Raw genomic sequence first — 12,178 nt, 5'->3', positions numbered from 1 at the left:
ACAGAGTGGCATGGGCATATATACACTACCGAATGTAAAATAGATAGCTAGTGGGAAGCAGCCGCAGAGCACAGGGAGATCAGCTCGGTGCTTGGTGACCACCTAGAGGGGTGGGATAGGGAGGGTGGGAGAGAGGTGCAAGAGGGAGGAGATATGGGGATATATGTATGTGTATAGCTGATTCACTTTGTGATACAGCAGAAACTAACACACCATTGTAAAGCAATTATACTCCAATAAAGATGTGAAAAAAAAAGAGGAGGGGTTTATGGTAGCTGAATGGTGTGCTAAACTTAGAAATGGAGAGGGAAATAAGTTATCTAAAGAATAAGAGTAAGCCCTATTGGGCACTTATTTGGAGTCTGTATATCCTAGTTGACCCAGAATTTGATTTAAAATAGAGGCAGCTGAGTGTAGAACATATGATGTGGACCCTGCCTCATGCCTCTAACTTCTAGAGCCTGGCTATTTGATGAGTAACAGTTGTGTCTCTTCCGTGAATCAGAACTCTCCCCACAACAGAGCAGAACTCCAACAGGACCAGAGATCTCATCCTGAAATCTGTGTGGCCACACATGGTGTGGAAACAACTAACTTCAGGCAGAAAACCCCTGTAGACTCTGAGGTTGGTCCCCACTCAGACTCTGTGTGTTAGAGGTGCAGGTGGCACATGTGTGGAGTGTGTGCGCAGCTGTAAGTATACTCTCTTAGACCTCAGTTGACTAGAACCCACCTCATAAGAGCCCTCCGTTAACAGGCTTTTATTCCCACCTCTGCTCCCTATTGTAAGATAAACTTTTAATCCCTACAATATTTTTTCTTCAGGGTATCCACCTATGTATGTAAGAGTCTAAAAGTTGGAAAGAATAGTGGTTACATCCAGGCAGGGGTTTGAGATAAGGATGGGACTGTGTATGGTGGTTAAAAGGGGACATTAGCTATATCTGCAATGCTTTATTTCTTTAATAAAACAAAGCTACTGAAAGCAAATTGGAAAAAAGTTAACATTATTAACTTTGGATGCTGAGATCATGGGAGTTTGTAATAGTACTCTTTTTATTTCTGTGTAACTTTGAAATTAAGAGAGAAAAAAATGAAGATTGCCAGGGAGAGATTTTCCAATTTAGCACATATGCAGCTGGTCTTCTTGACCAAAGACCTCAGCAACCATCATATAATCTGTTTTCTTGGTGCTGGGTTAGAACTTGTCTAGTTTAATGTCTTCATTTCTTTTGGGAGTAGACACTGACTTCCCAAAGTCACGTATCTCCTTGAGGAGGCAGAGGTGGAATGTAAACCCAGGGTTTCAGATCCCCAGCTAGCTCTATGCTCTTTTCACACCGCCAGGCTCTATTCTTATACTGTCTTGGCATCAAGATCTAGGGTGATGACCCTAAGGACCTGACAAATCCTTAGTCAATCCAGAAAATTTTATTCTCATCACGATTCTCTACTTAGGCAAAAAAATGGATTCGGACTTTTCAGAAAAAGATCTTCAACAATCCAAAGGTTAAACTTCAGCTAATGCAAAAATGAATTAACCAAAGCAGTTCACTCTAATAGTACTTAATTAAGCGAAGTCTCATGAGATGAGGATATATCAACCTATATTTAGTAAGACCTACTAAATGTCTGGTCTGGGAGGTGTTTGAGGAGAGATGAAAAGAAAAAACCAAACAAACAAACAAAAAAAAACATGAGAAGTCTCTGACCTTGACTAATGTGCTAGTCAATATGGTTGGAAAACCAAGCTGCCGTTTCTAACTTGACACCTAGGTAAATTAAGCTCAGGACTTGACTAAGATTTGGTTTGGGAGAGGCATGGAAAGTGGGAGAAGTGGTATGAGGGTGGAGACAGGAAAGAGTTGAATGGGCAAGGGCCCACAACATAACTGCTTCCTAACAAGGAGGGTTAGGGTAGCTCTGTGAGAGAGGAGGCCCGGTTCAAGAACATTTCTCTTGGAAAGTGATAGGCAGCCATTTTGATAGGATGAGGCCTGATTTGAAAGGGCTTGGGTGATAGACTTGGTGATTTTGATCGACTTACCATAGAATCATGAGTTCTGGAGCAGGGATATGGCAGTGAGTTTATTTTGTGATTCCTGTTTGTTGTGATGCTAGCTAATGGGAAAATAGCAATCATTTGTTATTGTGAACACATTTTGTACCTTGGAGCCTGGCTCCTAGCATTCCTATCAGAGTTTGGATGCATCCCTGCTCTGGTGGGAAGCAGTAGGAGGAATCTTAAGGTTGACAAATGCAAACAACTTCTGATTATTAGTGAATTTTTTTGGGGAAAATCCCCACACAATTTCATCCCATAAAGATTTAATTAGTGCCTACTATGTACAATGCACTGGGCCTTGTCCTAGAGATACAAAGGAAATGAGGCACCCATCTAACTGGGAAGGAGATCTGTAGACAAACATGTGGTCAGAGCACTGCAGGGGAAAGAATTCACACAGGGCAGTGAAGTGCAGTTTTTTGGACGACGTGGCATTTGAAGCTGTCTTGGAAGATAAGTAGAATCTCAATTGATAGGCACAGAGGCAAAGTGGAAGGAACCAGAGAACAATGGCAGAGAAGTGAATGACATGTCGGGGAGTGGTGAGTATTTACTGAAGGGTACGGTGTGTGAAGAGCTGTGTGGGGACAGGAAAGACAGGCAGTCGCTGGTGTGACAGGGGAGCTAGGCTTAGGGATTTGCATACCAGGAGCCACTGCAGGTTTTGAGTGGTAAAGGGACATGGTCTTGTACATCAGAAACATCACCTTGGTAGCAGTTTAAAGAACAGACTGGAATGGAAAACAAGATTCAGGGATGGCTTCCAAAAGTTTTGGCTTGGATGACTGAACATGAGAGACAGAGATTTGGCATTGGAGATAAGCTCACTGGCAAGCATCCTGGATTTGAGAGAGTAGCAGAAAGTCGGCTAGAGGGGTTGGTGGGCAGTACTGATATCCTGTCTCCCACAGATACATTTGCAGCTGCAGCCTTCAAATTAACATCAGTGCATTTGAGAAGAGCTTCAGGCTAGTGGGTAATACCCAAGGAGGCTTATCAGGCCTGAGGTAATCAGGAGTTGAAGAGTTGGTTGTAATGCCTCACGTGGCCACACCTCCAGAACATAATTGAGGCTCTCATTTGGGATAAAGATTGAAGGAATGATCTTGACAAAGCATAGTACAGATTCTGTAATGAAAGGGTAAGGAAGATGGTTGCCAGCCCATTATTAAGTGTGATAACTGGGTTGAAATGAGATGAAGGACTTCATTTAGGCAGAACTTTCCCATTGACGAATAGTGGGGGGTAAAAGAGTGAAAGGAAAGTGTATAATCCAATCCATAAAAAATGTAAAAATGCTTTTTAAAATCTGAAGCAATAATCATTCATTGTATTTATAGAGCTGGAGTGGGGGATATTTTCTCTATTGATAGATACGGATGTGCGGATGAAATTTTAAAAATCAAGAAAATTTTCCCACTGTCAGAACTTTATTTTAAAAATGACGAAACAACTCTGTCCATATTTCTAGGCTGGGGGCATGAAGGCATATGTCCAGCAGCTGGGGCACAGGCCACTCACTTCTTAGGGAGTTTGACTTTTTGTGCTCGGAGGCTGCCCACTAGAGGCAGACGGCGTACACTGTGATGCATATAAATAAAAAGAATTTTGTCTTTAGGCATGTGTTTGAAGGAGAGCTGAGAGAGAAACAGAGGGTGTACAACTCCCACATTAAAATATTAGAAATAAGGAGAGTAATGTATTCAATAGGCATAATACATAATAAGTACAAATATTAAACATAGAACTCTATTTCTAGGCTGTAATGTTAGGAATTGGGTGATCATCCTTAGATATTTAATTTTAAATGAGTCAATATGGGTCAGATAAAATTTATCCAAGTTTTAGGACTGATCTTCAGAGGTTAAATCAAGTACACAGATTATTAATAATTCATTACTCTGTAAAAACTGTATAATTCAGAGGTAAATAATTGGCATACATTATTTGATGGTTATTATTCCCACAATGGTTATTATTTAGGGACAGACTATTACTCAGCTGGAAAGGTCCGCTCTACTGAACAGGCATGTGCTATTGGAATACATATGACAATTTGGATTAGCACCAAGCAAATTTTAATATTTTAATGTCTCATGGACTGGGATGAGGAGTATAGGAGGCAGTATATAGAACACACAGTGGTTAAGAACGTAGGTTCTGGAGTTTAACTCACCTGCATTGGGGTCCAAATTCTGCCATCACAACCTGAGTGATCTTGAGCAAGTCACTTAAAGTCTCTGAGCTTTTCTTTTCTCCTCAGTAAAATTAGAAGAGCAAGAGTCCTTACCTCCCGGAGTTGACATGATAATGAAATGAGAAAACTACATGCAAAGCACCTGTCACAGTACCTACCTGTTTTGTACTGAGGGCTCAATGAATGCCAGTAGCTGCTGTTGCACCTTTCTAAGCTGGGTCATTTACCTGGCATATGTAACCTGGTCATCCAATTTGAGCAAGACCTTAGCTACATGCTCAACTTTTGGCTCCCCCTATCACCCACCCCCAAGGACGCATTCCCAGAGGTTGCTGTGATCCCTCCTCACAACCAGTGATTGGCAGATAGCAAATCCTTATTTTTAGAAATTAGGTGGGGAAAATCTACCGTGCTACACAAAAACTTGTGCAGCCCGCCCTCTAGTGGTATTTTGATGAATTGCCCCCAACAATTGCCCCGTTGATTCCCAAACAGGAGAGCTGGCCATAAAAATGAATGGGATATGCGGCTGCTTCCCACTAGCTATCTACCTTACGTTTGGCAGTGTATATATGTTCATGCCTCTCTCTCGCTTTGTCACAGCTTACCCTTCCCGCTCGCCATATCCTCAAGTCCATTCTCTAGGAGGTCTGTGTGCAGCCGCATAGCACAGGGGGATCACCTCGGTGCTTTGTGACCGCCTGGAAGGGTGGGATAGGGAAGGTGGGAGGGAGGGAGACGCAAGAGGCAAGAGATATGGGAACATATGTATATGTATAACTGATTCACTTTGTTATAAAGCAGAAACCAACACACCATTGTAAAGCAATTATACTCCAATAAAGATGTAAAAAATAAAAAAACTCATAGGACAGTACAGCTAAGGAGGATGGATTTCATTGTATGTAAAATATATCTCAGTAAACCTGATTTTTTAAAAAGCAGAAAAAAAAAAGAATGGGATATATACAGCTGACATAGTTACCAGAAAACACCTGGTTTAACAAATCAATTTATTAATCAAGAACATATAATAAACTAATATTGGATGTACATCTCAGGCAAAGGACTTAAGTTGTAGTGAACATTATCAAGATATCTGGAGATTGCATATTTTCATATGCTAATTAGCCATTTTACCTAAAGAGATTCCCAGTTTGGGGCAAAAATCCAAAATTGGCAATCCTATGCATACCTATATATCCTATCCCCCAATAAAAACTGTAATGTACATAGCCATTAGAGCTTGTAATTTTACTGCATGCAATATTCTTTTTTTTCTAAAATAATATAATTATTGTTGTTGATAATAACATCTTATCCTCTTCTAGGGATTAAAAACTTTTCTCAGGACTTTGTTTTCACAGCAGATAGGTGTGACAGGATCTGCTTTTCCAGATGCATTGAGGAGGAAGCCGAGGCTTGTCTATAAGCAGGCTAAATAGGTTTGCTTTAGTCACCCAGGGCACTTTCCAGGATACTGCATTAGTTTTACCCCTAGGAATCTCCTCTTGGTAAAATAAATTGCGTGGACATTGGCATGTCCCTTTATATGTTTCATATGCTCCTTTTTTTTTTTAATCTTCATGTCAAACTCCTTAAGCATACACTTGTTTTGCAGTTTGAAATGAAAATGATTAAAATAGAGACCTACGTTTTAAAGAAGTGGCTTTCTTTGCTGCATTGTAATTGTTTTGTATAGCTCAGATATCAAAGCATTTCTACCAACAAGACCAAACTAAGAGTAATGATTTTAAGCCTTACGGAAACCTAAATCAAGGGAACAGAGATGAGCATCTAGAGAAACACAATTGTTCTTTAAATACTTGAATTGCTGTTCATAACAAGACTCAAGAGTGAACAGGGAATGGATAATTTAGAAATAGGTATTTTTTAATGGAATGATGGGAATATTTATAGCCATACTGAGAAATTGTGAAGCAGAGGACAGGCATGCATTCAGTGATGCTTTTGATGGGTTTGTTCTGTAGCAAATTTCAATCCAACTGCAGAACGTTGCTGTTTTTTTGGGGGGAAACCATTTTCCTTCTTACAGTGCCTCTATTTACACTTGTGGCTGGTTAGTGAAACGTAGTTATCAAACCACCTGTGGGAGAAGCCAATCTGTCCAGAAACCACTTTTCTTAGAAGTCTTTTGGGGGCAAACCTACACAGGTGCGACTGGAGTTGTGAACAGAATAGGGCTGGATCCCTCTGTGAATGAGAGGCCTTGCTGATAAGGTCAAGTTTGCAGGTAGGCTTCCTCTGTGGGCTACTCAGTTCCATTATGTCCCCAACCTGGCCATAGCGTGCTCCCTTGTCACCTGCATCACAGATCTATTCATTCACCTATTTGCCAAATATATCTGGAGTGTCAAAGTGCATAGGGCTCTGAACGTGTGGCATGTATTACAAACTCCTTCTCATGACAGAAATGTGAGTTTTACTGGTGACTTCTGATGGCACCATCTTTGATCCCTGGAATGGCCCTTGGCAAATTGAGTTTTATGTGAGCCTTCTCCTCTTCCTGCCTTTTTGTGACCCTCTCATGCTTTCTCTCTTTTTTTTAACATCTTTATTGGAGTATAATTGCTTTACAATGGTGTGTTAGTTTCTGCTTTATAACAAAGTGAATCAGTTATACATATACATATGTTCCCATATCTCTTTCCCTTTGCTTTCTCTTAACCTTCCCTCTTAACCTCAAGGTTTCAATCCCATCATGTTCCCTTGCCACCTGAGTTTCCAGGCCTCTTACCTCAGTAGGCCCTTTTTAGTTGTTTCATCAGTCCCAAGTCTAAAGATAAATGCACCACATTGTAGTACTTCATCCCATCTTGCCTCTCTCTCTGTTAGTTTTCCTAGGAATAGCAATCCATTAAAAACAAATCATACCACCTTGCTGGAATCTAGTAGTGGTCCTATACTCTCTAGATATAAGGCTACAAGGCCTTTACTCATGGGAATGGATTTCCCATGAGTAAAGTTCAGCATGGGAAAATATTCGGTGTCAGATGGGCCTTCATGGATCATACACTTTGTCTACTTTTTTTGGGAAAATCGCCTGAGGTCTCTTGAGATATGTTATATTGTAACCTGTATTGTGAGTACAGTCGCCCCCAACCCTGCCCGTATTCGCAGGTTCTACATCCTTGGATTCAACCAACCGTGGATGGAAAATATTTTTTAAATTTGCAGAAAGTTCCACAAAGAAAAACTTGAATTTGCTGCACACTGGCAACTTTTACATTGATTTACAACTACATCACATTTACATTGTATTAGCTATTATAAGTAATCTAGAGATGATTTGAAGTATATCAGAAGGTGTATGTAGGTTATATGCTACTACTAAGTCATTTTATATAAGGCACTTGAGCATTCACAGGTGTTAATATCCATGGGGGTCCTGAAACCAATCCCCTGCAGATACTGAGGTATGACTATACTAAGAGAAAAGAATAAAGGAATAACGTTTGGAATTTGTTGTCCTTATTATTGAATATCTATTCTCTGTCTATTGACTATAACTAAAGATTCCCTCTCTGCTACCTAAAGCAAGGGAACAGAAGAAAAGGAACCATAAATTTATTAAGTCAAATACATTTTGCTCAGCTAGTACTTAGAAGGAAATGAATTCTCAGTGTACTCGCAAGGTCCGTATGACAAAGCTAGTTGTAATGGCAGTTAAATGTCTTCAACTGCCTTTGAACATGATGGTTGTGTCTCAGGAGCAGATTTTTGATTATTTTCTATACCAGCCATGTCCTGTCACTAATGGGACAAACCAGCCTGTTAAACATTGTACAGGTGTAGATTATGCAACAGATTGTTTAGAGGAAGTAACTAAAGGGATTTAGTGTGCAAATGAAAAAAAATTCCAGATTTTTTTTTCTAACAAGTAGGTAGTTATAGAGGTTTGAAACTACTTCACCAAGACAAATTTGTTAATTCAGAAACACTTGCTGTGCATCTTAGGGTTGGAGAAAACAAAAACTGGAATATTAAGGAGTTTAAAAAAAATTTATCCCCATATTTTCTTTCTATTAACAAACTTTTAAAATAAAGCTATGAGAAAAAATATATTCTCAAAAAAAAACAGTTTCCTCTCAGTTGTGTTAATGCATGGGAACAGTATCACAAATAATCCTTAAAAAGGAATAATATAAAATTAATTTAAAGATGATAAAACAATAAATACTAAAATTGCATTTAATACAGAGATGTATCATCAGTAATTTACCATGACCCAGAAAGTTTAACGAATGCAGATTTCCCCCTCTCTGTTCTTGACAGTTGTGAGAATGACAAATGACAGGTAAACAACTGATACTTGGGAGTGAATAAAAAAGCCCCCCAAGAGATAGCCAGATATCAGTACGTACTTAGTCCAATTCAGTTGTACCTTCTTGACTTCAGCAGTGCACAATGGTCATCAAAATTCATAGTGATGAATCTGGTGCCCTGTGAGTACTCAAAGTTCAAATGCCCTTCATTATAAATTTAGGATGAGTTATTTATTTGGTTATTGATTTATTTCTAATGAATACTTCACATACTATAAGAGGATTTGAGGCAACTTATAATAAAAGCTCCTATGCAGCAAGGCAGTGAAAAATGAAGTCACAAAGAGACATCAGAAACCACAGAGTTCAAAAACTTTCTTGGGCCATAGACCCCTTTGAAGATCTGATAAAGAGCTGTGGAACATCTCTTCAGAAAAGTATAGCTATGCAAATAGGCACAACCTTGAAGTCTATCCAGGCACTCTGCCCCTGGGTGTCCTTGAACCCCAGGTCAAGAACCCCTTATGTAGAGAAAGCAAAATCCTGAGGTAAGATAGTTATTTCACTTGAGCATTGCATTTAGCTCTGAGCTTCCTGTCAACTGAGGTTAAAAGATAAACACACTGGGTTGCAGAGTTCTCAACATCTAAAAAAGGAAGCAGATCAGTTCACAAAATGATAAGCGAAACATATAATTTTAAAATGACAGTGTTTATAGAGTTTATGAAAGGATTATTTTATAAAGGGTAATCAAGTAATATAATGTAGCACAATTTGATGAAATTCTTTGAAAATCAGCAATTGGAGGTAAAATAACTATGCTAATTGTATTGATTAGCATATAAAATTAGCATATAAAATTAGCCACAGTGTCTCATTTCCAACCCTTCTGGAAAAGAGAGAATTTATTGTATATGTCTTTCTTTAATGGTAGATTTACCCACCTAATATTATTTGATTAAACCTGACATTAATATAATATATTCCCATGAGCGTACACCAGCTGAGCAGCAAGGGAGATCTAAGGGTATAAAAAGAAACTGAAGTGTGATTAAATATCTGCTATTAGTAGGTCATACCATGGAAAACTGGCATGTAGATAATGGCAAATAATCATTTTAGGTATCCACTGCTTCCAACCCAGGCATCTACTTTCTCAAAGGCAAATAAATAAAACAATGGTTCCTGTCACAATTACAGACAGAGGCAGTATAGGATAGTGGTTAAGAACAGAGTCTTGGGAATCAGAGACTGGTTTTTCCACCACTTATTAGCTCTGTGTCCATAGGCAAAGTTGCTGAACTTTTCTGAGTCTCAGTTTTCTCATCTATAACATAAGAATAATAAAAGGGTCAATCTCAGGACTGCTCCTAGGCTCTCTATGGGTCCTAAGGAAATCTTTGTTTTGTGCGGCTCCTGTCTATATAAACAATTTGAGTCGCCAAAAATCAACATGTCAGTGTCATTGTAGCCATCCAATCTCACAAAATTCTATTAAGCGGATGCCTCGTGATTGGCAGGAGTGATCCACTGGAATTGATATCTATCTGTGGGGCCCCAGGAAAACCCCATAGGTGTGAGTGCTGGAACTCCTTGGAAGATCTAGTCAACCCAAAGTTTACTGCAGAGGACTGGAAATACCCCAAAGGCACAGGGCTAGGGCAGGAATCCTGCTTGCCCAGGTCTAAGGAGGATACTGATCTATCTCATAGGATCACTGGGAAGACTGAATGAGGTAATCTATGTAAAGCATGTGACTCAGTGTCTAGCTCATAGCAAGTCCTCAGTACGTGTTGGCAATAATTGTTGCTCTTCTCATTATTGTCAACAATGCTCACTGCATCTCATGCCCAATCTGGTTTTCTTTCAGTGGATGGCTGCATTGACTGGTCAGTGGATCTCAAGACATATATGGCTTTGGCAGGTGAACCAGTCCGAGTGAAATGTGCCCTTTTCTACAGTTACATTCGTACCAACTATAGCATGGCCCAGAGCACTGGGCTCAGGCTGATGTGGTACAAAAACAAAGGTGATTTGGAAGAGCCCATCATCTTTTCAGAGGTCAGGATGAGCAAAGAGGAAGATTCAATATGGTTTCACTCAGCTGAGGCGCAAGACAGTGGATTCTACACTTGTGTTTTAAGGTAAGTGCTGTGTGAAAACTGCTCAATGTCACGGGTGGTAGTCTTGCTTTGGGACTGGAGTGTGTATGGGTGTGCCTCATGTTATACAGTGGATATATTCTTGAAAGGCTGCAGTGCATGTGGAGCTTCAATAAATTCAATTCTAATTATTTATGGGAACAATATAGCAAGTTCTTATCACATTTTCATAAGATTCCCATTTACTATGTATTCTCATTTAATTCAGAAAATTTTGTGATTCATTTATTTCCCAACTCCACCCCTGCCCCAGGGTCTTATATAGATGGTCCCTGACTTAATTATGGTTGGACTTAGAATTTTGCAACTTTACAATGGTGCAAAAGTGACACACATTCAGTAGAAACCTCACTTTGGATTTTGAACTTTTTCCAGGCTAGCAATATGCGGTATGATATTATCTCATAATGCTGGGCAGTGGCAGGCAGTAAGCTGCAGCTCCCAGTCAGCCAAGTGATCATGAGGTAAACAACTGATACACTTAAAATCACTCTGTCCCCATACAACCATTCCATTTCTCACTTTTAGTACAGTATTCAATCAATTACATGAAATATGCATACTTCATTATAAAATAGACTTTGAATTACATAATTTTGCCCAACTGCAGGCTAATGTAAGTGTTCTGACCACATTTAAGGTAGGCTAGGCTAAGCTATGATGTTCGGTAGGTTAAGTGTATTAAATGCATTTTTGACTTAAGATATTTTCAGCTTACTATGGGTTTATCGGGACATAACCCCAATTTTTAGTACAGGAAGATCTGTATTAAAAATTGTTTTTGCATATCTGGCTATGAAAATAACCTAAAGTATCATTTAGGTCAGGGTCTTTCCTTTCTTATTGATGGAAAATAGCTTCAAATGCTTCTGGTGAAATTCTTCATGGGATTTACAATGTGAATTTGAGGCTACTGTATCTAAATATTCAACATGGGACCCTATAAGCACATGGTCATCCTGTGTTCCTATATACTATTCTGGGAAGATACCACAGACACAGTTCCTACTTGCAAGAAGTTTACAGTGAAAAGCAGTCTGTTTTATCCCCAGTGATTCCACAGTATGTCCTTCCTCCCCCCTCCATCCCAGTGTCAGGATCTCAAATCTCAGATAGAGACTGCATTAGGTGTTGAAGTAAGTAGCTGAGGTGACCTTTAAACCACTCTTCAATACTGCCATTTTAGAAGTGTCTGATCTTGCTCACCAGGGACCTGCACTCTACTGTTTGATTTTACCTTCTTGGAAATGCAGACCCTTCCATTTTTGTTTCCTGTGGACTTTGTCTGATGCCAAAGCTATGTCACCTCTTCATCAAGAGCACTTGGAAGCCCCTGGTGTGGCCTCATTGTTCAAAAGGGCAGGAGAACAAGGTGGTATATAAATAGAGAACCTTCTTGATGCTCTAAGAATCACTTTTGTATGTATATTGGGAGGAAGTGTTGGGGGAGCAAGTTTAGTCTCTTTGC

At 39.5% G+C, this 12,178-nt stretch overlaps 1 protein-coding gene across 1 annotated transcript in view; it reads left to right on the top strand.

The window, feature by feature from the left end:
* IL1RAPL2 (interleukin 1 receptor accessory protein like 2) overlaps window positions 1–12,178 on the top strand; it is a 1,145,014-nt gene that overhangs the window by 604,386 nt on the left and 528,450 nt on the right. Inside the window, exon 3 of the mRNA XM_060292358.2 lies at window positions 10,419–10,692. Coding sequence (XP_060148341.1) covers window positions 10,419–10,692 — 274 coding nt within the window. The remainder of the gene's footprint in view (window positions 1–10,418; window positions 10,693–12,178) is intronic.

The sequence above is a fragment of the Globicephala melas genome, chromosome X (genome assembly GCF_963455315.2).
Source record: "Globicephala melas chromosome X, mGloMel1.2, whole genome shotgun sequence".
NCBI lineage: Eukaryota > Metazoa > Chordata > Mammalia > Artiodactyla > Delphinidae > Globicephala > Globicephala melas.
The sequence above is the reverse complement of the archived record's forward strand: the minus strand, read 5'-3'. Positions and strand labels throughout refer to the sequence as shown.